The 26,240-nt window shown below is 39.0% G+C and overlaps 1 protein-coding gene across 13 annotated transcripts in view; it reads right to left on the reverse strand.

Moving 5' to 3' along the window:
* Positions 1 to 26,240, reverse strand: part of VPS13B (vacuolar protein sorting 13 homolog B) — an 822,207-nt gene that overhangs the window by 36,651 nt on the left and 759,316 nt on the right. For 12 of the 13 annotated variants that reach the window (XR_013528186.1, XM_017965662.4, XM_078353467.1 and 9 more), the window contains 10 exons: positions 20,106 to 20,369; positions 19,350 to 19,433; positions 18,996 to 19,171; positions 18,322 to 18,492; positions 17,782 to 17,983; positions 16,461 to 16,649; positions 13,975 to 14,121; positions 8,935 to 9,218; positions 6,238 to 6,365; positions 5,099 to 5,298 (listed from right to left, as the gene is read on the reverse strand). Coding sequence is in view for 12 of the 13 variants with exons in the window: in XM_017965662.4 (XP_017821151.4) it covers positions 5,099 to 5,298; positions 6,238 to 6,365; positions 8,935 to 9,218; positions 13,975 to 14,121; positions 16,461 to 16,649; positions 17,782 to 17,983; positions 18,322 to 18,492; positions 18,996 to 19,171; positions 19,350 to 19,433; positions 20,106 to 20,369 (1,845 nt within the window). In the remaining variant the exon portion in view is untranslated. Of the gene's footprint in view, positions 1 to 5,098; positions 5,299 to 6,237; positions 6,366 to 8,934; positions 9,219 to 13,974; positions 14,122 to 16,460; positions 16,650 to 17,781; positions 17,984 to 18,321; positions 18,493 to 18,995; positions 19,172 to 19,349; positions 19,434 to 20,105; positions 20,370 to 20,702; positions 20,771 to 26,240 lie in introns of those variants that run through there. The other variant, XM_054246377.2, reaches the window with a different exon arrangement.

The raw sequence follows: 26,240 nt of genomic DNA on the forward strand, positions 1-26,240 counted from the left end.
TGTTCAAGGTTACCTCTGTGGGTCTGCACCAAATGGAATGATTACACATTTTAGTCCTGGTTCATCAAGGCACTTATCTTGTAGATACTACCTTATACCATGTGGTTTACAAGTGACTGGAGAGGCATTTTCTTATTTAAGAAACATGGGCTAGGTGACAGGAGAGTCTGGCTGACTGACCCCATGCATTGGGGAAGTCTCTTGTGATTCACTGCAGTATGTAGACCATGAACTTGTCCTCTTAAACATATTTATAATGACTTGGATGAACATGTAGAATGCACGCTCACCACATCTATGGATGATATAAAGCTACCAGGGATACTTAATATGTTAGATGACAGCATCACAATTTTTTAAAAAGTGATTTCAACAAGCTGGACTAGGCCAATATCAACAAGACTTAATTGACTTGGGATAAATGTAAAGTCCTGTCTTCGGGTTCAAAAAGTCAACTGTATAGTAAGTCATACGATAAAGACCTGGGGGACGCGGCTGACCACAAGTTCAATAATAACAGTCTGAACTGATTAATAAAAAGCCAACTTGATCTTCTGCTTTATTAATGGAAGCATAGGGAGGTAATAGCTGGTTAGACTACATTTGGAATACTGTGTGTAATTCCGGCTGCCAGATTTTTAAAAGGGAACATAACACGCTAGATGCTCAGACAAGGGTAACTGTGGTGATGGGTCTGGAAATCACATTTACTGAAGGAATGATTCAAGGAACCAGAAATGTTTGGCCTGGACAGGGAACACTTAGCAAAGATGTTGGAGCTGCCTTCAAATAATTGTAGCATTGCTGTATTTAAGGGGAAATAAACAATCTGTGATGTCCCAGAGGACAAAACAAGGATGAATGAACGGATGCTACAGAGTAATCGTTTTCAGATTGATACAAGAAGAAAATTTCTCATAGCCACTGCTAGATAAGTAATGACTATTACACTGGGAGCCTTCTGGGGTAAGATGTCATGGAAGGGATTCTTGTATTAGGTAAACAGGACATTAGAAAATCTCTTCTAACCTGTGTTTTGATGAACTTTCAGGCAGCAGTATTTGCAGCCAGGGCAAGACTTCAGAGGACAGGCAGCGGCCTGGGCCTGGTGTAGGAAAAACTGGACTGGACCACATGGGCACAAGATCCAGGCTCCGGCTTGCTCCTGCTTAGTTGTAAGTCACCTAGCTGATTACTCTTTAAGCCTCAAATCTCTCACCAGTAAATAAACATAAAAACTATTGCCCTGACTATCTTAGAATTTCTGTATGATCAAAGGCTTTCTCTTCTCTTTACTGCATTTATTGGTTACTCAAGTCCTTGAAGGTGGGAATTATGCCTTACTTAGGGCAAAGGGTTTGGCACCTGATAGGTCCTCAGTAAAAGTCTGAACAAATGAATGGAAGAATGGAGACTGTGCCTGTGAAAACGCTGGGTAAATGGCACAGCGCTGTAGAAACATGAAGGACTTTCATTCTCTCCTCCCCACAAAACAATCAGTTTGGAAAGAAACAGCAGTGACACTAACCCAACTACCAATGTCTGCTAAGAATCAAAGATCATGAGAATTTACTGGATCTTTTTAGAAGGGAATTTACCTGCAAAAGAATCATTTTAATTCACTTTCTTGGGTTCAAACTACTCATTTTTTGCAGTTCAATGGCTCAGTGAGTACTTTTCACAAACAATCCAATCACTTCCCGAGACTCTTAAGATAAAAACCAAAATCCTTGATAGGACCTACAGAGCCTTGGCAGGTTTGGTCTCTCATTGCCTCCCTCTCTTACCCTCTGTCATGTGGCACTGCAGCCAGCCACACTGGCATTTAGTTCCCTGAAATGACCATGTTCCCTCTGAACACTGAAGCTCCAAACACGCTGCTCTTTCTACCTAGAAGATTTCCCACTCTCTTGTCTAGGGAGTGCCTGTTCATCTTGAAGACACAGAGGCAAAGTCTCTCATTCAGCGACAGCCTCCTTGGCTTCTCAAACTAGTCTGCTATAGACCCACATAGCACAACTGTACCTTTCCTGCATAGCTCTTCTCAGTGCTTATAATACAACTACCCATGGGATCACGCTTATTATCTACCTCTTCCACCTGTACACTTGAGGGCAAGGGCTCTGATCCATTTTTGTTCAGTATATTTTACATAGTCCCAGTACTAAGTTATAATGTCTGGCACATATTGGAAACTCAGTATTTGTTGACTGAATGAACAAAGCAGGCGTCTCAATGTTGCTGGTGGTTAGGTGGTAACTACTAGGTTTTCTTTGTTCCTTGTTTTGAATTTTTCAAAATGATGTTGCCTAATTCTGACAAAAATAGTTTCTAAGTATGAGAAATTAAAATCCTATACACTATGACAGGAGTCTGAACGATTTTCCTGTAGGATCAAAATTATGACTTGAAATTATCAGTGTAAACTTACTTTCATGCCTTTATTTACTGAGCACCTAAAGACTGTTTTTGCCCTAAAGTCAGCCTAACACCCACTATCAAATCATGGGTATGAGCATCAGGTGCCACCTTTAGGTCTCTGGCTGACTAACCATGAGGTGTCTTCTGACCTGGTGTGAGCCAGGGATCCAACTGCAGAAAACCCACAGCACCTTGGCAATCAGTATTCTGCAGCCTATGTGTTAATAGGTCTTCTTGTTAACTGCTGGTCCAAAAAATATTCTGAGATTATACAACTCAGAATATTTCCTCATGCGATACATTTCAAAATTCTACAACATGAGACTATCTTATCTATACAACAGAAGCAGAGGGCCTGAATGAAAAAAGTTAAAGGAGCTTTCTTCCTTGCAGCATAATGGTATTTTATGGTGTTTTAATTTTGCTTGTTTAGGTCAGCTTTGAAATTCACGGACCAAGGGCTGAAGAAGGTTCCTGGAAGACAAACTCCCTCCTCCAGAAGGACTGCTCCTTCCTTTCATCAAAGGATGCAGCTCTCTTTGCTCCCCAGTGATTTATATGCCCTGGGATATTACTGAGGAGATGTCGGTGAGAGTCTGAAACAAATCTTCCTCCAAAGTAGGAAGTAAACCATGGTCTGCAGGACATATGGCACACAGCTCCTAAAAGATTAATGGGAACATGAGACTGCTGGGTCCTCAGACCACGGATGATAAGGGTGTTGGAAAGAGCACCTCCTCTTAGCTTTGAAGTATCCCTGACTACAAATTTTTGAGGAAATTCAGAGTGAATGGGAGTCCCCAAAATAAGGTTTGACAGGAAGAATGTATATTGTAAAGAATTCCCTAGTCAAATATAAGCAAGATTTCAAAAATCTTCAAACCCATGCAGGGAGTTCAGGGACTCTTGAGAAGCTTGCAATATTTATTTTGTAAATTAATGAGGCTGGGAACATCTCCTGAGGCTGCACAGATCCCAGAGGTTTTCACTGTTCCGCCCTTGAGCACAGCCGATAGAAAGCACACCCCTGGGTAGTTTGTGGCCACTACAAATGCAGGTCTGCAGGTGAGTATGGCCCTCTAGGTTGCTCAGCCATCCCTTCCCCAGTCTCCAGCCAGATCCTTCACCAGTTTCCACAGCTACTGCTCATCCCAGGCCCCTCCCTTTTTCCTTCTCTCTCTTAGCAGATCATTCATTCTACACTTCACGAATATACTCCACAGGGGCTTTAATGAAATCTTGAGAGATGAGAAAGCATGTGCCAAGAGGACTGGGAAAAACAGGCAGCAAGGAGTTCCAGGTAAGGAAACAGCATGCATTGTGCTCAGAGTACCAGTTTTGCAGTTCTGCAGGTCTGGATGACATTCCAGGCCTTTTGCTTCTACTACATGCAAATTAGACCAAGGTACTTCTGGAGATCTTAGTTTCTACTTCCTCCTCTGTGGAGATGACGGCCCCTAACTTGTATGGCTGTTGTCAAGGTTAGTTACATGAGAATGAATGTAAAGTGATTAGCACAATGCTTTGCATGGAGTGATTATTCAATGATAACCATTATTATTACTGTAAATGCATTTATAACTTACTACGTGGCTTGTAACCATTACAATAGCCTACTTCACAAGCTTGTTGTGAAGGCCAAATGAATAAATGTGAAAAAACTTTTTAAAAAAGTATGACATAATATTATCCACTCATAAAAACGAATGGAGTTCTGATCTATGCTAAAACATGAATGAACCTTGAGAACATTATGCTAGGTGAAATAAGCCAGACACAAAAGGATGAATATTTTATGATTCTACTTATCTGAGATACTTAGAGCAGAAAAATTCATAGAGACAGAGACAAAGAAGAGAGGATACCAGGGGTTGGGGGAGGAGAGAATGGGGAATTACTGCTCAGTGGGTACAGAGTTTCTGTTTGAAATGATAAAGAAGTTTCAGAAATAGTAGTGATGGCTAGACAACACTGTAAGTATATTTAACGCCACTAAATTATACAATAACAAATGGTACATTTTAAGTTCAGAAGAAAGGAAATGCTAAGTTCTTATGCCATATTCAACAAAATTAGTACCACCACCATGCAGAGTAAGACAGAAACAAATCAGGACATTTTATCTGTTCAGGTTTTTAAAACAGTACTTACATTTGTGGAGTTTTATGTACTATTAGGATAAATATATGTATTTTAAAATTACTAATTATAAAATACATAATATAAATACATAATTTATATATAAATACATAACACATAAAATACATTAATAAAATACATAATTTTAAAATATATTACTAATTAAAAAATATATATAATTATTCCAATAATACACAGAAGAGAATTGGTATTACGATCGTACTAACATCTGGACAGCTGAACTATGTTCTAACTAAACAAGCCTGATAATTTGATTTGCATTTGGCCTTGGAGGAGGTCCAGGATGGGCCTGCTTTTACTAAGTGCTCCTCTCAAGTCAATGGCTGTTAGTCTACTTTGCAGATACATCCTTGAGCTTGAGAATTTATAACTTAATGAGGATATAAAAATGAATACACGAGCTCCCTCACAAAGAGAAAAGATGGTCAACATTTAGAAAATTATGTTTAAAAATAGGCAATGAACAAAACCTCAGAAAAGGGCATTTTTCTTTGAGTCACTTTTCATGCTCACTGACCTGTGTTCCCTGACTGTTGATGTCGACGGCATCACTCCACTCAGTTGTTACTTCATCTAGCAGTTCAACTCTCAAAAGGAGGCTTGGAAGTAAGTCTTTGGTCTTACAGTCTGGATAACTGGAAATCTGATGATACAGCTCATGATGAATGGAGCACTCGGAGGGAATTTTTTTGCAATAAACCTCAAACTTTGGAATATCTGAAATTTTAAAAAAAAGGCATATACAGAATTATCCCTTAAAGACAGAAACTTAGGTACAGTAAACATAATGTGGCATTCTTCAAGGATCTAGAACTAGAAATACCATTTGACCCAACAATCCCATTACTGGGTATATACCCAAAGGATTAGAAATCATTCTATTATAAAGACACATGCACATATATGTTTTTTGCAGCATTGTTCACAATAGCAAAGACTTGGAACCAACCCAAATGCCCATCAATGATAGACTAGATAAAGAAGATGTGGCACATATACACCATGGAATACTACACAGCCATAAAAAAGGATGAGTTCATGTCCTTTGCAGGGACATGGATGGAGCAGGAAACCATCATTCTCCACAAACTGACAGAAGAACAGAAAACCAAACACTGCATGCTCTCACTCATAAATGGGTGTTGAACAATGAAAACACATGGACACAGGGAGGGGAACATCACACACCAGGGCCTGTTGGGGGGTGGGGGTGGTAGGAGAGGGAGAACAGGGAGGTGGGGGTGCTGGGGAGGAACAGCAGTGGGGTAGGAGGCTAGGGGAGGGATAGCATTAGGAGAAATACCTAACGTAGATGATGGGGTGATGGATGCAGCAAACCACCACGTGTATACCTATGTAACAAACTGCACATTCTGCACATGTACCCCAGAACTTAAAGTATTAAAAGAAAAAGAAAAAGAGCAGACAGAAGTATTATTTTAAATCCATGCTGTGCAGTAGAGTAGCTGCTGGCCACAGGCAGCTATTTAAATTAAAATTAATTGAGATTAGAAAAAAAAGAAACTTCTCAAAAAGAGATGATTAATAATTTTATTTAAACATTTTTTTCACAGGGTCACAAACTACTAAATCAAAAAACCCCAGAAAAAGAAATACACATTTTGTATTATGTAAATTCAATAGTATAAAACATACCTTTAATATTTTCCTTTATAAGCATCGTTACTGGACATCTGTTGTGGATAATGACTCGAGGACTAGGGTCTTCTGAGAGGGTTAAATAAGTCACTCCAAGGTGTTCTTGGTATGTCAGCACTATAGCCCTAGAACAGAATCAAGTCAAATGATAGAAACGGTTTAGGAAAAGAATGAATGCTTTCTCTCTTGGAACATATTTGTTTAGATTAGCAAGATTCAGAACTCTAAAACATCTTCTTTATAACTCAGGGGAGATATTTTCCACAAAAAGGAGGCTTTCTTCTCATTAATTGCCATACACTAATTATATTACAAGTCTACTAATTTTTTTCTAATAGTAATATATATTTGTAACATTCATAAAATGTGAAAAAATCATCAAAGGAAAACAAAATAACTATCACTCAGAGAGAACTACAGCTAACCCTGTGCTAATATTTCCTGCTGTTCTTTTCTTCCCCATGCACATGCGTCTTAAACTCTTTAGCCTGGCAGGATACTTTATCTTCCTTAAAAGCAGTTGGTAGGCTGGGCATGGTGGCTCACACCTGTAATCCCAGCACTCTGTAAGCCCAGCACTTTGGGAGGCAAGGCAGGAGGACTGCTTAGGCCCAGGAGATCAAGACCAGCCTTAGCAACAGGGCAAAAACCCCATCTCTACAGCAAAATACAAAAATTAGCCAGGTGTGGTGGCACACACTTGTGGTCCCAGCTACTTGGGAGGCTGAGGTGGGAGAATGATGGGCTGGTGCCTGGGAGGTGAGCTGTGATTGTGCCATTGTGCTTGAGCCTGGGTGACAGAGCAAGACCCTGTCTCAAAAAAAAAAAAAAGAGCTGACCTGCTTTTAAAAAAATGACTACTAGAGAATTTGGGTGCTTTTTCTTTTTTTGAATTCTAAAGGTAGACAGGCTGATAATGTTTGGTGTCAATTTCTACAAGCCCATCACACTTTAAAAAATGTTCATTTTGATAACTAGGAGTAAAGCTGTATTATTTGGAGTTAGAAAACCAGTTGTGTGAACATGGGTTGCCTTCTGTGATGAAGAGAAATTTTCCTATTTAGATTACAGACTACCAAAAAGAGTATTTCACATTAAAGCAGGAAAAAAAATTACTCTGAAGCCTAAATTACATGGACTGATTGTCAAAATTAGTCAAAGAAATCAGATAATTTGCCAAATGCAGCCCTTAGCTGACTAAAAGGGGTCAGTACTGCTCTAAAAATCTTCCATGTGCCATCCATCCTATTTGCCAGTGTACTTCCCAAAGATTGTATTTGTGTGAAATGTCAGAGCGAATGGTCCATTAGCATTTGGTAAAAGCACAGTAATAACACCGTCTAACGTGTGCTGTTGGTTGGATTGATGGAAGGAAATAGATGAGGAGATGGGACAGCATGAAATAAATTCATTTTCAGAGTACAGTTCTTAGATAAACAGAGAAGTTCCTTTCCCAGCCTAATTTTAAAAGAGCTAGGCAAGCCATCCTCAGATAATTTCTTTTTGATAGCCAAGAAAGCTGGGGCCAGGACTCAAGTATGGTACTTTCTGTCCAATATCTAGCTAAGTATTTTAGATAAGATTAAATTATACTGTAATTCTCAGCATTTTAAACTTTATTTCCAAATTAAGCTTTGTTCGAAATTTTCTTTCAGTTTTAAAATGTTTTATTTATAGACATGAATTCACATAACTTTCAAAAACACCTCCTTAAACTCACTATACTTAACATCTCCAAACAGAATATAAGGATAACCACTCCTCTACAGTGTCAGGGATGAGAAATGTTTGTAAATTCAAGGATTTTGTGAATACTGTGAAAGGCGGAGGGATGTGTTTAGGGAACAGAGCCTTACCATTATGAATAATGTCAGTTAGGCTCATCTTTTAAAATATTACTATTAAAAATATCTGTTGTCTTTTAAAATATTTCATCAAAAGAACATGGCTAAAACCTCAAATAAAGTCTATAAATTCATAATCATGAAAATAAGGTACCTCTCATAAGGTCACAAGATGTTTCTTTTGTAGCTGTTATATATACTATAAATAAGTTATTCTTGACAGCTGCAGAAGGGACATATTACATGCAAAACAACCACACAATAGAAGTCCAGTATGAACAAACCATTATATGTCTCTGGCTTGATTCTGTGGTTATCATTCGCATAATTGGTAATCAGTAATTAGAGCAACTTGTGTGTAGGAACAACCACAGAACAGAGTCTTCTGTGACTTGTGTTTATCTAAGTTATCTCTCTTAATGACTCTTTGAGAAAAACAGCATTTTGAAGTAAAAGCAAAACATGGGAAAAGAAAAGGTTTTCCAACTTAACTTGTTCATATTTTAACCCTGGTAATTTTTTCATTACGATATCATCTTTTCATACAATGCTATTTATATGATCATACATAGGATCTTTTTATACACTGACATTCTGTGGTACAAGTACCATCATTTCCCCCCAGCATAAGCTCCATAAGGGAAAAATCTCTTAAGCAGTATACTGGGATAAGCCATATGTGATCATACCACTTGACCCGGTGTATACAATGGCTAGAAGTAATTAAAAATAAAGTAAAGCCTAGTGTTACATATGGGAAGGACTGCAACTATTCTATCTCTCTTGGCATCTAGATGAACAGATAGACTGACGAGCAAATAAGAAAGACATTTATATAAACATAAAATACCTGGTACAGAATCCATTTTCCCTGCAATTCTCAAAGGGTACGGCCACACTCTGTCTGGGAAACTCTGGTCTAACTATGGCTGGCAGGCTCCAGCACTGTGAGCTGTCAGCACCTGGGGCAGGAGAAAAGCCCAGCAAGATCTGTTTCTCAAGCAGGGATGCATCCAGCACTGACTGACTGATGTCAGGCATCAAGTCCCAGCAAGGAAGGGAGCTGGATTTCATAGCAGGCTGCTCTCCACCTGGGCAAACGCTAAAAGTAGCACTGTCTGGAACGTGGAAATACTAAAAGAAGAAAACACAATGCAGAGAGTACGTTAACTAAAGTAATACAGCAAAGTTAAACATTTTATAGCAAATTTTTTTTTTTTTTGAGATGGAGTCTCACTCCATTGCCCAGGCTAGAGTGCAATGGCACGATCTCGGCTCACTGCAACCTCTGCCTTCCAGGTTCAAGCAATTTTCATGCCTCAGTCTCCCAAGTAGCAGGGACTACAGGCACACACCAAATGCCCGGCTGGTCTCCAACTCCTGACCTCAAGTGATCACGAGGTCAGGAGTTTGAGACCAGCCTGGCCAACATGGTGAAACCCTGTATCTACTAAAAATATAAAAATTAGCTGGGCGTTGTGGTTTGTGCCTGTAGTCTCTGCTACTCGGGAGACTGAGGCAGGAGAATAGTTTGAACCTGGAAGGGGCAGAGGCTGCAGTGAGCCGAGATTGCACCATTATACTCTAGCCTGGGTGACAGGGCAAGACCCCATCTCAAAAAAAAAAAAAAAAAAAAGAATTCCTGGGCGAGATGGCTGAACAGGAACAGCTCCTGTGTGAGACCAACACAGAAGGTGGATAGTTTCTGCACTTCCAACTCAGGTACCTGCTTCATCTCACTGGGACTGGTTAGACAGAGGGTGAGCAGAAGCAGGGTGGGGGTTGCCTTACCTGGGAAGCACAAGGGGTTGGGGAACTCCCTCCCCTAGCCAAGGGAAGCCATGAGGGACTGTGCCATGAGGGATGGTGCTATCCAACCCCAAATATTATGGTTTTTCCGTTGTCTTCACAACCCATAAACCAGAAGATTCTCTTGGGTGGCTACACCACCAGGGCTCTGGGTTTCAAGCACAAAACTGGGAAGCCATTTGGGCAGAGACTGAGCTAGCTGCAGGAGTTTACTTTTGTACCCCATTAGCACATGGAATGCCAACAAGACAGAACCATTTACTCCCCTGGAAAGGGGGCTGAAGCTAGGGAGTCAAGCTAGGGGTCTTGCTCAGTGGATCCCCAATTCCTACAGAGCCCAGTAAGCTAAAATCCACTGGCTTGAAATTCTTGCTCCCAGCACAGCAGTCTGAAGTGGAGCTGGGGCTCTCGAGCTTAGCGGTGGGAGGGGCATCCACCATTACTGAGGCTTGAGTAGGCAATTTTCCTCTCACAGTGTAAACAAAGCCACCAGGAAGTTCAAACTGGGTGGAGCCCACTGCAGCACCACAAAGCTGCTGTAGCCAGACTGACTCTCTAGATTCCTCCTCTCTCAGCAGGGCATCTCTGAAAGAAAGGCAGCAACCCACTCAAGGGCTTATAGATAAAACTCCCATCTCTCTGGGACAGAGCACCTGGGGGAAGGGGTGGCTGTGGGCACAGCTTCAGCAGACTTAAATATTCCTGCTTGCTAGCTCTGAAGACAGCAGCAGTTCTCCCAACACAGCACACGAGCTCTGCTAAGGGACAAACTGCCTCCTCAAGTGGATCCCTGACCTCTGTGCCTCCTGATGGGGAGGCACCTTCCAGCAGGGGTGGACAGACAGCTCATACAGGAGAGCTCTGGCTGGAATCTGGTAGGTACCCCTCTGAGACAAAGATTCCAAAGGAAGGAGCAGGCAGCAATCTTTGCTGTTCTGCAGCCTCTGCTGGTGATAACCAGGCAAACAGGGTCTGGAGTGGATCCCCAGAAAACTCCAGCAGACCTGCAGAAAAGGGGCCCATTGTGTTTGAATGAAAACTAACAAACACAAAGCAACAGCATCAACATCAACAAAAAGGATGAGCATGCAAAAACTCCATCCAAACATCACCAACAGCAAAGACCAAAGGTCGATAAATCCATATAGATGAGGGAAACCAGTGCAAAAAGGCTGAAAATTCCAAAAACCAGAATGCCGCTCCTTTGCCAAAGTCTCACAACTCCTTGAAAGCAGGGGAACAAAACTAGATGAAGAATGAGTTTGACAAACTGACAGAAGTAGGGTTCAGAAGGTAGGTAATAACAAATTCCTCCAAGCTAAAGGAGCATGTTCTAACCCAATATAAGGAAGCTAAGAACCTTGAAAAAAGGTTAGACGAATTGCTAACTAGAATAACCATTTTAGAGAAAAACATAAATGACCTGATGGAGCTGAAAAACACAGCATGAGAACTTTGTGAAGTATACACAGTATCAATAGCTGAATTGATCAAGCAGAAGAAAGGATATCAGAGACTGAAGATCAACTTAATGAAATAAAGCAGAAAGAGCAGATTAGAGAAAAAAGAATGAAAAGGAACAAACAAAGCTTCCAAGAAATATGGGACCATGTGAAAAGACAAAACTACGTTTGATTGCTGAACCTGGAAGTGACAGGAAGAATGGAACCAAGCTGGAAAACACACTTCAGGATATTATCCAGGAGAACTTCACCAACCTAGAAAGACAGGCCAACATTCAAATTCAGAAAATACAGAGACCACCACAAAGATACTCCTTGAGAAGAGCAACCCCAAGACACATAAAAATCAGATTCACCAGGGTTGGAATGAGGGAAAAAATGTTAAGGGCACTCAGAGAGAAAGGTCAGGTTACCCACAAAGGGAAGCCCAACAGACCAGCAGCAGATCTCTCTGCACAAACCCTACATGTCAGAAGAGACTGGGGGCCAATATTCAACATTCTTAAAGAAAAGAATTTTCAACCCAGAATTTCATATCCAGCTAAACTAAGCTTCCTAAATGAAGGAAAAATAAAATTCTTTACAAACAAGCAAATGCTGAGGAATTTTGTTGCCATCAGGCTTGCCTTACAAGAGCTCCTGAAGGAAGCACTAAATATGGAAAGGGAAAACCAGTATTAGTCACTGCAAAAACATACCAAAATGTAAAGACCATAGACACTATGAAGAAACTGTACCAACTGATGGGCAAAATAACCAGATAGCATCATAATGACAGGATCAAATTCAAACATAATACTATTAACCTTAAATGTAAATGGGCTAAATGCTCCAGTTAAAAGGCACAGACTGGCAAATTGGATAAACAGTCAAAACCCATCAGTGTGCTGTATTCAGGAGACCCATCTCATGTGCAAAGACACACATAGGCTCAAAATAAAGGGATGGAGGAATATTTATCAAGCAAACGGAAAGCAAAAAAAAAGCAGTGGTTGCAATCCTACTCTCTGATAAAACAAACTTTAAACCAATAAAGATAAAAAAAGACAAAGAAGGAGATTACATAAAGTGATCAATGCAACAAGAAGAGTTATTTATCCATCTGACAAAGGGATAATCCAGAATCTACAATGAAGTTCAACAAATTTGCAGGAAAAAAACAACCCCATCAGAAAGTGGGTGAAGGATATGAACAGACAGTTTTCAAAAGAAGACATTTATGTGGCCAAGAAACATATGAAAAGAAGCTCATCATCACTTGTCATTAGAGAAATGCAAATCAAAACCACAATGAGATACTATCTCATGGCAGTTAGAATGGTGATCATTAAAAAGTCAGGAAACAATAGATGCTGGAGAGGATGTGGAGAAACAGGAATGCTTTTACACTGTTGGTGGGAGTGTAAATTATTTTAACCATTGTGGAAGACAGTGTGGCCATTCCTCAAGGATCTAGAACTAGTAATACCATTTGACCCAGCAATCCTATTACTGGGCATATACCCAAAAGATTATAAATCATTCTCCTATAAAGACACATGAACATGTATGTTTATTGCAGCACTATTCACGAAGGAAAGACTTGGAACTCAACCCAAATGTCCATCAATGATAGACTGGATAAAGAAAATGTGGCACATAGACACCATGGAATATTATGCAGCCATAAAGAAGAATGAGTTCATGTCTTTTGCAGGGACATAGATGAAGCTGGAAACCATCATTCTCAGCAAATTAACACAGGAACAGAAAACCAAACACCGCATGTTCTCACTCATTAAGTGGGAGTTGAACAATAAAAACATATGGGCACAGGGTGGGAAACATCACACACTGGGACCTGTCGGGGGTGGGGGATGGAGGGGATATAGCATTAGGAGAAATACCTAATGTAGATGATGGACTGATGGGTGCAGCAAACCACCATGGCACATGTATACCTATGTAACAAACCTGCACATTCTGCACATGTATCCCAGAATTTAAAGTATAATAATAATAAAAATCTAAGATGCAATGGAAAGAAAAAAAATCTCTCCTTACTCTCTTAAAATGTAACGATTCATTTTAATTGTACAAAGAACTGAACATTCTTAGATTTATTTTCCACATATTCTGCCATCAAGATCTTAACATAAATGAGCTGGTATATTTCCACATTATTCTCCTCATAACCAAAGAGCTCACCACCAGCAGATACACAGCTCAGTTAGGTCATAGCCCTTTGCCTGCATGGCTTCCCCAGGCACTGCAGCCTGTAAGGCAGATGTGCTTTTCCATGTGACCCAGGAGCCAGTCCTCAGGACGATGTCTCTGCTTGTGGGAGTCTAATGAGCATGCTAGAGGACTGGGCTGGAGTCTCTGAGCAGATGGGGCACAGGCAGGATTAATCCAGCAGTGTGTTACAGGCTGTTGCTTGGTAGCATTTCTGCTCATTAATTACCTTGGAAGCAGTGACCATGACATTCATGGTTTTAATTGTAATAAAAATAAGTGAATTTCTCTTTACCTACATTCAGAGTTGGCTTTTTATTTGCTGTAGGTTAAAGAGAAGTTGATCCTATTTATTGTTTCTTTATCAAAACTTAGACTAAAAAATCATGTTATGATTTGCTTACCTCCTTTCCAGACTGGGGATTGGGGACAGATAGCTGTGGTTTATAAAATATTTGATATGGGGTATTATTGATTATTGTAGTCTTATCTTCAATCTGAATAATTTGTATACCTTGCTGTATCATGGAAGAAATGCAGAACTGACAGAACTACAAGATAAATGAGAAAAACATAATTTTGACAATACTGTAAGGCATATCAAAATCTCAAGTATTGCTAAAAGGTTATTTTATCTATTTGTCTGCCCAGGACAGTACCAATTGTACCTTTTTTTTCCCCAGAGTATTTAATGGTGTTCCTTTCAGTCTCAGAAATGTTCTGGCCCTGTCAGTATTTACCCTACAACAGGGTGCTTTAGCAACCCCATTACTTTGCAGCTGGTGACAGATAATGACTTGTTTTCAGGTTAGTTTACCAATAACTTCACAAAGTGTTCATTTAGGAAGCATGTATATGTAAATACATGTCACTCATCTTACTTGGCAGAATTCCACCCAGCCTCCCTCCTCCTCCTCATGCTCTCCCAGCAGCCACCTTACTAATGTCTATGATGAACCAAGGAGGGTTCTGAGAACTTCAGTAATGACAATGACAATGAAGACAGTAAGGACCGACCTTCATATATTGCAATCTTGTGTTCCACTAGTTTCAAGTACTTTATACATATTAACTCACAAAATCCTCACAGTATCTACATGGGGGATTTACTATCATCCCCATTTTACAGAAGAGGAAAGTGAGGCACAAAAAGGTTAAGTAACTTGCCTAAGGTCACAAACATAAAGAGGGTCTAACTAGGGGGTTGGAACCTGGGCAGTCTGGCTCTGTGGTGCTGCTCTTAACAACTACATGTATCAGTTCATCACCTTACCCTGGTATGCAAAGAACAGTGCTCAGAGATGTTTTCTGTTTAAACACACCCATCTAGCGAGTAATAATATCAGAGGATTGGTTTTTTCAAAAGGTGGTCTGGAGACTCACAGGGAATCTCTGGGCATGAGGTCCCACAGTCAAAACTACTTTTGTAATAACAGTAAGATGCTATTCATCTTTTATACTTGAATTCTCTCATGCACATAGAGTAGAGTTTTCCAGAGGCAATATGATGTGTGATATTACTACTCTTGATAGCTGTTGGAATATATGTTTGCATTCTTATGTTTAAAAAATTTCTGTTTAAATTTCGAATCTGGTAAATATTGATACAACCCACAGAAACAAAAAGGTCTTTGGAGATTCTCAATAATTTTTTAGAGTATAAAGGGGTCCTGAGACTAAAAAGAGTCTAAAGGGGTCCTGAGTCACCACCAAAGCATAATGAGACGTCAATATATTTTCCAACAGTTCATTCATTGATTCACAAACAGTTATTCAACACTTGCTGTGGCCACTTTGTTAGGTGCTAGCGGTATTGGGTGTTGACTGAATATTGTAACATTTTTTCCAGGTTTTGATGGTAGTTCTCAACTTACAACTATTCAACTTTGGGTGATTCATGCTTACAGCTCTTTGCCATTTACACCCATGTTACACTACTTTGGCCGTCACAGCATAAACATGTGTTGCCCAGACAACTTTGAGGAAATGGATACCAGCCTTGAATGCTGAAGAAAGACCAATTTCTTTGTATCAAGGAAATTATTTTTTTAAAAGTCACCAAATGACCCTAACTTTTCTCAAAAGACTTTTCAAAGACACCGGTCAAAAATCTAACTTCTCCCCTGAAAAAGGTCATTCTGAATTCTACTACTCTGATGCAGTATCCCTGCTTTTTCTAATTTGGGACACCTACAATAATGAAGACATCAGAAGTACAGAATAAAACTTCCACATGGCACACTATGATATTGTACCTTAATATATAATGTGATTAGTTATATTATTCAGCTAATTGGTTTTCATAGACTAGATTTATATTGAAAAGCACATACCATTTATATTTAAATGACTTATGCTTTTTGTATCCATCTCTAAAAACATGGGCACCAGTCCAGTATTGAAGAATATAATTCCTTCTTATAACTGGTTCTGGGGGAGAATTAGAATTGATCCACGTAATTTTGCTCAGGATGTCCTTTCCAGAAATATAACCTTTGCTGCATGAGGAGCCTTTGTCCTTTCACTCTATGCTCAGAATGTTAGTGACTCTACTTCCTGCTCTAAAGGAGGAGGCCAAGTACAATTTGTGGATATTCTGGAGTAAGTTCATTTTCTCCCCACTAACTATAAATCAAGTGACTGCTGAGTGTTCTGAAATAGAACAATTATTGGATAAATTATGTGACACAGCTTTTATCACTGGTGAAGGAAAGAAAGCACTGTAAAACAGAGAGGTCTATGAAGTTAAGAAATCAAATGTTTCACTGTTATAAACTGTTTAGAACAAGGAATATGAAAAAGGTATTAAAAAGAAAAAGGCAGATTCATTTTAAACATGTTAAGGGGATGGCACACTATTTTCTCACAGCCACACAGACTTTGATCTTACCTTCTGATGTCCTGGAAAAGCACCAAGTCTTATTTCAGCATCAACAAACCCTTCTTCATCCAATGTCACTACTTCACCATTACCTCCATCTTTCCACTTTGGAGATGTCAGGTTATGGACCAGTTTAACTGCTACCGACTTATGCACAGTATTTGTATTTGCCCAGTATATTCCAATCTGAAAAGCTTCCTGGAAAAATAATATCTCAATTATAAAGTAATTTTCTCAACTTTGATATTTTTTACTTCAAATCTCAGGAATTTTAAAAATATTATATAATAGCTCTACTGAAGCAACCAAATATCCCTCCATTTGTGTGTGTGTATGTTTCTTTTTTCTTTTTGTAATGGCAACATATATTTTATTTTGGTTCCCAGTGTATTTCTTTTTTGATTCACAATAGAATTCATATTTATGGAAGGGAGGGGAAAACCACACTCAAACAGTGACTACACTGTAAATACCAAAGCCTTTAAAAATGGAAGGTTTCATCTCATTTGACAAGAGAATAATATGCAACATTAGGTCCATATAGGTCAACATTCCAATTCCATAAGGTAACATCATTTGATTATTTTATAAAAAAAAAAAGGAAAATGCAATTGAATAAAGATGTTTATAATGTAGAGCTTAAAAAAGAATTCTGAAATTGTTCTCTATCAGAAAAACATTTTATTTAGGAGTTCTTTTTACTCTGTTTTTTAAGTAGATTTGTGTGTCTTCTTGAAACAGACTAGCCTTCTAAAGATGACTTTGTGACAGAATATAAATCTTCCTGTGATATTTTGGTTTGTAATTAGATTTCTGTGTCAGTAATCATTCCACGTTTTTATAATAAACAACTGGGTAGACAGCCATAATTATGAACATCCAGGTCCACTTGTAAAGGAAAAGGGACCCTGACAAAAACAGTTGCTCTGAAACCCTCAATATCTTGCAGACTGCAGAGAACTTCCAGAAGAACAGCAAAGAATACCTAGGGTATGGAAAAACACACATGATGGCTCTATTTCCTTAATACATACTGATAGACCAGCCCTAATACTTATCAAATGTCCTATACACAATGGAAATGAGAATGTAACTAATGTAAGTTATCAAATTTAATGGTAACTCAAGCACCAATAGTGTTGATGGTTAAAAAGAAAAACACACACATCAGAAAAGTCCTTGAATATCAAAGAACATTCCATACCTCTTACATACGCATCTAAGAATTTTTCACAACTGATTCATTCTGTTAAGATCATAAACGCAACTTTACAATAAAATCTACTTGTTGAGAGAAAAGAATTCATATTAGTTTAAAAAGTTATAGTACCTGAAAATTAGGAGGAATAATAATTTTGCCAGCAGGAACCTGTAGAACAATCTTCTCTCCTTCAAATAGCCAGAGGTCCCATTTGGACTGATTGATAAGCAGGGCCCAGGGCAGAAGTTCTATCAACAAGGTTCTAACATATGGCTTCCAGACTGACAGCTTCACTCGCATTGGGCTATCCCACTGACTTAGCTGTTCATTCCTGTTCCAAGGACCACATCCAAGAAACTCAATGAAATATGATAACTTTAATATTTGCGAAATATGTTTAAAGATTCCAGACACACAACACTCCTGCATGATACCTTTTCATATCAGAATCTTTCAATGCTGAATTTGCATGCAGGATAAAGCAACTTTTCATACAATAATATTCTAGATCATGAGTAAAGAAATCTACAAAATACACCTACTAGATGATAAAAGGTAAGAATCTGGCAGACACATGCACATACCACTTTTGGTATTTAATATTTTTGTGAATGATCATTTGTTACTATTGAGAAATTTTTGTAGAAAAAGATGGTTGAAGAATGTTACCTTTCAGAATCCTTCTTATTATAGGGCCATATGGGTTGAAGTGACTTTTCTGGCCCATAAAATTCATCAAGGATCTGATTAACTGTGCCTTCAGGGTATACCTTAGTGGCTATTTGCTTAATGAGGGATGTTGAGATGGGAACCGCACAATCTGAAGGATCATATTCTTCTCTAGGAAATTGAAAGAAGAAACAAGAATAAATACCAGATTTCTAAAGTGGTCTACAATTTATTGAAAAATACTTAACTATAAATGTATTAGAGACAAACACCTTCTTGGTAGATTGAGTCCATTTATGGGACAGCATTTGGATGATCTGGGCCCTGACTTTTCCTCTTTCTTCCCCCACCCCTCAATTCCTAGGTGTAGATCTCTATTCACATCTTCTTTACTAGAGAAATCATGTGTCAGTGAAATCTAAATTAAATTAAAATTTCTGATGATCCCTCTTGGTTATTTCTAAGCTTAATGAGAAAGGCTGATTTTTATCTAAAACTATAGATGAGAATAAGAGATCACTAGGCAGGGCATTTTAAAATAACATTCTCAAAAGATAAGATATCATATAGAAAACTCCCTCCACCCCCATCCTCCCACCCCACCCCCCTCAGTGCAAGGTTACTTCTCTACTTAATTTCTCTTAGGAAAATGTATGGAAGGACTTTTCTAGTACCTTGCTTGGAATGTCAGGTGATGTACGAGGTCAGGTTCTATGTTTTGCAGTGTTTTTTCCTGTCCTTTTCCTGGAATAATTTGTGTTTCATTCAATCCCAGACTCCTTTTCTCCAAATGTATGATAATGGGGTCTGGAAGATGACTCCTCATGATAAAAAGAGGGCTGAACACAATCTATAAAAATAAAAAGACAGAACAACTTTCATATTTGCTTTGTTGCAGTATTCCAGCTGTTTGATGCTGAAACAAACTTGCAATAAATCTCTTCCCTGGGTCACTCTGACCTTAATTTATTTCAGAACAGGAAAGGTCAGAGTCATATACCATATTTTAGGATTGGGAAAGCACTCACCATTCGTTGTTGCACTTGAGAGTTGGGTTCTAAAGTCAAAACTGTGCACCAGACATAAATAATGGAACTGTTTGAAGATGGCACCTGCACATGAAACAGAAAAGGGTCCTATTAAATACTAAGCAGTTCACTAATTAATCAAAATAAGGCACAGATATATCAGTTTGGAAGATTAAAAAGAGTTTAAAGTTATAGGAAAAAAGCCATTATTTAAAAAAAAAAAACTAAGCAAAAACAGACTTCGTTATGGCATAAAGTAAATGTGCAGGAGTCAATGGGGCCAACTCCTTCCATAAAGACAAAGAGATTTGTGTAAGGAGAGACTGATATAAGACTGAGTGGCAGAATGAAACAGAATTTATCCTTTATGGGAATGAAAGTGATGATGGTAAAGACTTGGGAAGAGATAAAGTAACAGACCATCAGAAAGATTCTTAAGTGAGGAGGACACCACCCCCACAGTCCCAACCCACTGCTAACTCTGGGGCATCAGAATCTTTTTCAAGATATCACTTGCATCTCGGAGGGACAGAGTCTTGGCTGTAAGAACTACTGGAACTGATACAAATGTATTGTCGTGGGATGGGGAGGAAACAGTTTGAGAAGCACTATTCAAAGCCTTTCTGTATTATTTCAGATCTCCCTCTTTTTGTATATATCACTTTTTAATAAATTAAGTGCTGTACAGGTGAAGAACATTTTGAGACAATTTCACTGTGAAAGGTGCTCCATTCTAGATTGAACTTCTTCTCATACCTGAATGACAATGCTGTACTCGGGGGCTTTGGATTCCAGGCACACATCTCTTGACCAGTCTTCATCTCCTTTGGCCTTCACACACAGCTCTGTCAGCTCATTGTTTTCTAGTATGTATGAAGGCAATTTCTGTTTGGCTGTGAGGCAGTCAAAATGTTCTCGAACTACAGCTTGTCCATCTTGACCAATGTAATGCTGAACGACTTTTAGTTCTATGCTTTGAGACAAGTAACTACAGATGATCTGTCTTCCACAGATGATAATCTAAAAGGCAGTAAGTATATAAGCCTTCATCAATTCAGACTTCATTACCTGGAAATACGTTATCATTCAAACAGAGTAAGCTATGTTGATGTTAATGGAATGAAAATGAAGTAATTAGCTTAAACAGTACAAGAAGGAAAAAAAGACCTGAAGTCAAGAAGAAATTTTGCTTTGGCCATGTTGAGTTTGCAGTATTTAGAGAACAGACATGTAGGAGGAGTCCAGTCCTCAACTGGAAATGTTGGTCCAGTGCTTGAGAGAAAATGTGCAGGTGGAGATAATGATTTGCGAAAGAAGAGCCTTGCAAATATGTAAAAACAGAAGACGGTTTACCTGGAAGAGAGGGTGGAAGCTCAAACCCAGAAACTGACCATATTCCAGGGCAGACTTAGGTTGAGAAGCTAGAAAATGGGACCAGAGAAGAAGGGGTGAGGAGAAATGAGGTGAATCAGGGGACAGTAGTTTTGCTGAAGCCATAAGAGAAGTGCCTACCCAGGAAGTGGCAGAGAATCTTGTCAAGTGATGCAGAAATGGAAAAGACTGGAAATTCAAAACAATCATTTAGCTCTGGTAACTGAGAGGGCAATTGTGATCAATCTGTTCCTTGAAGTTGATTTTCAAGGGTTTATTGCACTCTTACCCAGTAAGAAATCTCTCTATAAACAGGTAATACAAATAATCTTTAACACAGACATCTAATTTTTAAAAATTTTATTCAGTTTACTTAGTTTTTTTAGACAGGGTCTTTCTCTTTCACCCAGGCTGGAGTGAAGTGGCATGATCACAGCTCAGTGCAATCCTCCCATCTCAGCCTCCTGAGTAGCTGGGTCTACAGGGAATGCACCACCTCACCTGGCTAATTTTTGTGTTTTTTGTAGGATGGGGTTTTACAATGTTGCCTAGGCTGGTTGCAAACTCCTGGGCTCAAGTAATCTTCACACCCCAGCCTCCCAAAATGCTGAGATTACAAGTATGAGCTATTGTGACCAGCCTATACTGGATAAGTTTTATCTTTATAAACACACAGAATTATCCACTAAACCTGTGGTTTATTCAACTTTACACCCTGGTAAGAGTATAGTTCATAGTAGGTATTAAGAAATGGGAGCCTTGGCCAGGCGCGGTGGCTCATGCCTATAATCCCAGCACTTTGAGAGGCAGAGGTGGGCAGATCACCTGAGGTCGAGAGTTTGAGACCAGCCTGGCCAACATGGTGAAACCTCATCTCTACTAAAAATACAAAATTAGCCGGGTGTGGTGGCACATGCCTGTAATCCCAGCTACTCGGGAGGCTGAGGCAAGATAATCACTTGAACCTGGGAGGCGGAGGTTGCGGTGAGCCAAGATCGCACCACTGCACTCCAGCCTGGGCAACAAGAGTGAAACTCCATCTCAAAAAAAAAAAGAAAAAAGAAAAAAAATAATGGGGCCTGGTATGGAGACTTATGTCCCAGTGCTTTGTGAGGCTAAGATTAAGTTTGAGACCAGCCTGGGGAACATAGCTAGATCCTATCTACACAAAAAATTTAAACATTAGCTAGGTATGGTGGTATATGCCTATAGTCCTAGCTACCTGGGAGGCTGAGGCAGGAGTATCACATGAGCCCAGGAGTTTAAGACTGAAGCAAACTATAATTGCACCACTGTACTCCATCCTCGGTGACAGAGCAAGACTCTGTCTCTACAAAAAACATCAAGACAAATGTTTTCTTAAATTGGTTGAAATTGGAAAGGTAATGCAAAATTTAATATGGTGAATTCTTTCAGAGAGCAAATCCTTCTGTAATATGAATATTCACAATAATTGGAGAAAATAGGACTTTCACATATTGAATTTCCTATCTGTAATATTTTTCCAGATTATAACATACAAACACACACACACACACACACACACACACACACACCCCTACACAAATACACACACAATATATGTACAGGTCTAAGCATATGATGTTTAATTTTATTACGTCAGCTTGACTGGTCATGGTATGACCAGACATTTAGTCAAACATTATTCTGGGTGTGTCTGTGAGGGTGTTTCTGAGTGAGATGAACATTTGAAGTCGTAGACTAAGTAAGGCAGATTGTCCTCCCCAACATGGATGGGTATCATCTAACCAAATGAAGACCTAATAGAAGGAAAAGGTTAAGTAAGAAGAAACTCATTTTGCCTTACTGCTTGAGCTAGGGCATTGGTCATTTCTGGCCTTTGGACTTGGGATGAAGCATCAGCTCTTTTTGGGTCTTGAACTTGCCAGATTTTGGACTTGGAACTTACACCATTGGCTCTTTTGGTTCTCAGGCCTTTGCACTCAGATGGGAGCTACACGTTGGCTCTCCTGGGTGTGCAGCTTGCTGACTGCAGATCTTGGGACTTCTCTAAGATTATGTCACATGTTTCATAATCATGAGTTAATTTATAATAAATCATTCTTTTTCCACACACCCATGCATGTGCACACACACATCCCCTCATTAGTGCTGTTTTTCTGGAGAACACATTCTTATAGCAACCTTATAAAGTAGGTGCTACTATGACTCCCCATCTTAACAGAGAGAAAAAGTATGCACAGAGATATTTAGTAATGTGCTTGGTATTATTAAATATCAGAATTTGTTGATTATCACCCTGATAGTCTGTCTCTCATAAAATTAATATCTACTCATTAAGAAAACTTAGAAACTATAAAAGAGAAAATAAAGGCTGCTCATTATAACATAAATATGTCACACACCATTGCTTCCCTTCCCAATAGCTGTTCTCTCCTTTCCTCTTATTGTTAAAAACCCTCATTTGATTTGGTTAGGTATCAAAAGGCAGCAAAAACTCAGGGAAGGTAGACACCTCCTTTGGCCCCCAGTGGCTGTATTGTGATTCGTATAAGCCAATCCTGTTAATTCCATTCTCCTTTTGCCATTGATTAGAGTAAACAGGGAACTCTATTTTGGCCAATAATATGAGAAGGGAAGACTGGTAAAAGGCTCTGGGAAAGATACTATTCCTTGATAATAAGGGAGACAATTTGAGAAGAGAAGCCTTTCTTTTCTGTCACAGAAGCTGTTATGAGAGGATGTATACAGCTTTTACTGCCATCTGAGACCAGACAGGCAAATCTAAGAGAATGACAGAGAAGCAAATACAACACTGAGTTGCTTAGTTAGCCAGTACTGAACCAGCTAATAAACAATAAATCATATTGTGAAACAATAAACAGAAAACAGAAAGAACAGTAACTTGCCATGAAGATTAACAAGCATATTTTGTAACTTCAAACTGAATGCATCCTAATTGATACATTTTCCTATGTCACTAAGAGTTCTCTGTAACCATCAATTTTAATGAACTATTATTTACACAAGTAATTATGAATAACTATTTACAAATGAACTATTAACATTATCACTATTTTTCGATGGGGGTCTTGCTCTATCATGCAGGGTGCGGTGCAGTGGCAAGATTTCAGCTCACTGCAGCCTTGAACTCCTGGGCTCAAGGGATCCTCTTGCCTCAGCCTCCTGAGTAGCTTGGATACAGGCACATGACACCATGCATGGCTAATTTATTCTATTTTTTGTAGAGATGGGGTCTCGCTATGTTGCCCAGGCTAGTCTTGAATCCCTGAGCCCAGGTGATTCTCCTGCCTCAGCTTCCAAAAGTGCTTGGATCATAGGCATGAGCCACTACACTGGGCTAAACTATTAGTTAACCAAAAGAAACCTGCTAGATTGAGGAACCAAAAATTAAATGTCTCTGTTGTTTTAATTTGCATTATTTGAATAGTGAGGTTTAGCTTTTTCTGAAACATTTATTTCTCAACTATCTGCTTATTTGAATTTTCTTTAGAAGGAGCACATCTGTAAAGCCAAGCTGTGCTTAACTGTTATATTTCCCCTAGATACTCCAGCCATTATAATCTTTTAAAACTGTACTTTCACAATAACAAACCATAAAAGTCAACTGAACTATGGTCCTAAATTAGGAAGCAAACTTTTCTTTAGCATATTCTAGGGGTTACTAGACACTCAGGATAAGTCTTATGATGCCATAGCATTGCCTAACTTTAAATAAACATTTGAAAACTCTGAAGCAGTATTTAACTCTGTTATTCTGGATGTGCCCAGGCCTGGCAATACATGCACATGGCTCTTGCTTCAGAACCTTTGGACCCCAGGAGATTTAGAAGGGAATTTTGCCGTCTTTCACAGAAACCACAGAATCTACAACCATCTGGGACTCACTTTGTTTAAAGACGAAGATCCTCTTGGTGGGTTTTTATAGTCTCATTTCCAACAAAAAGCCTGTTAAATAGGCTTTCAAATTTGATAAAAAGAAAATTCTTAAAACTGGCCAGGGAGGGAAGGCTACTTTAGATGCAGGAAAATCCAAAAATGGCCACTCACTGGAGTTGTGTGCTTTCATGGCTGCTCCAGGGCCAGGTTCAGGAGAGTTATATCTGCTTTTCTTCAAAGTGGCAAAACTTACAGTGCCTTTATTTTGAAAATTATGGTTAGAATTTCAAGATTAATTTATCAGTTGAAGACAGCTACTTAATTTTTTTAAATGCATGGTTTCTCTTTAATACACATTTCCAGGTTTCACACTAATTCCCCTCCTTCCCCAAAGCCACAAAGATGTGTATTGAAGATTTCCACATATGATTTTACTTAGCAGGTTTCAGAACTCTTATTAGATCAGTGCCAAGAAGAATAGTGATATTAAAGAATAACTCCAGAGCACCAGATGCACAGGAAAATGATATCTTAACCATGATTAAAAGTATGTGTATAAAGACACCATTATACACACATACATATGTACATTTGAGATTTTAGAGTAGTAAAGGTTTCTTCAACAAAAGGATGGGAAACATGGAAGCAAATAGGTGTACGTGAGTAGTTGCAGAACATACGAAGTTCCCATGAAACTTTCTGTGGTCAATTTTCATTCAGTTGGGGGAAATGAAAGGGGTACAGGAAAGACAAAGCACAGATAACCCAACATCAATGTTAAAAAAGAGCTTTAGCAATTCTCCATTATCCAGGAGCAATAAGGTACATCTCAGATCTGCATACACTCAGTGTGGTTAAGGTACATCAGGGATCTACATACACTCACCTTCCCAAATGGCCTTGGTAATTAGGCAGCTGCAGTTTATTAGAAATTTCCAGGCCCAGGTGGGGTAGAAGGAAAGAAGCCAAGATGTGAGGAAGGCAAGAATCCACAAAGCTCTTCTGAAGCTTGGTTCCCTTCCTCCTTCCTAACCTTGCCAACTGAGGAAATCCTATGTCTCTGATGTACTTTAACCAGAGCAAATCTGAACGCTAAACTACCCTGATAGCAAAAATTACATCCAGTTGAAAAAGACGTTTAACAATTTTGCTTGTGAGTGTGTGTATCTGAGTGCATGACGGGGGAGGGGAGAGGTAAAACTATGAGAATTTTTTAGAAATGTATTTTTCAAATAACCAACTTTTATGACATTTGGTAGGTATACTGTTGCAATGTGTAATATCTGTCCAGGAACACTGTATATGTTAATTTATCCCTGAAATTTAACATTATTTCTTGAAAATACATAATAGCGATACAAGAATGAGGCACTATTGTTATAATACAAAAAAGTCCAACTAGTGTTACTCATGCCTAATAATATTTCATTAGCATAATTGTAAGTACGGTGTTTTGGGCTATAGCAGGAGGGCAGGCACATTGTAAGCATTTTACATAAACTCACTTAGTTAATCCTCACACTAACTTCTTGAGGAAGGCACTATTACTATCCCCATTTTACAGATAAGGAAATTGATTCACAAAGTTTAGATGACTTGCAGAAGATCACACAACTAACAAGGGGACAGAATCCAGTT

This window comes from Callithrix jacchus, chromosome 16 (genome assembly GCF_049354715.1).
Source record: "Callithrix jacchus isolate 240 chromosome 16, calJac240_pri, whole genome shotgun sequence".
In the NCBI taxonomy this organism is placed as follows: domain Eukaryota; kingdom Metazoa; phylum Chordata; class Mammalia; order Primates; family Cebidae; genus Callithrix; species Callithrix jacchus.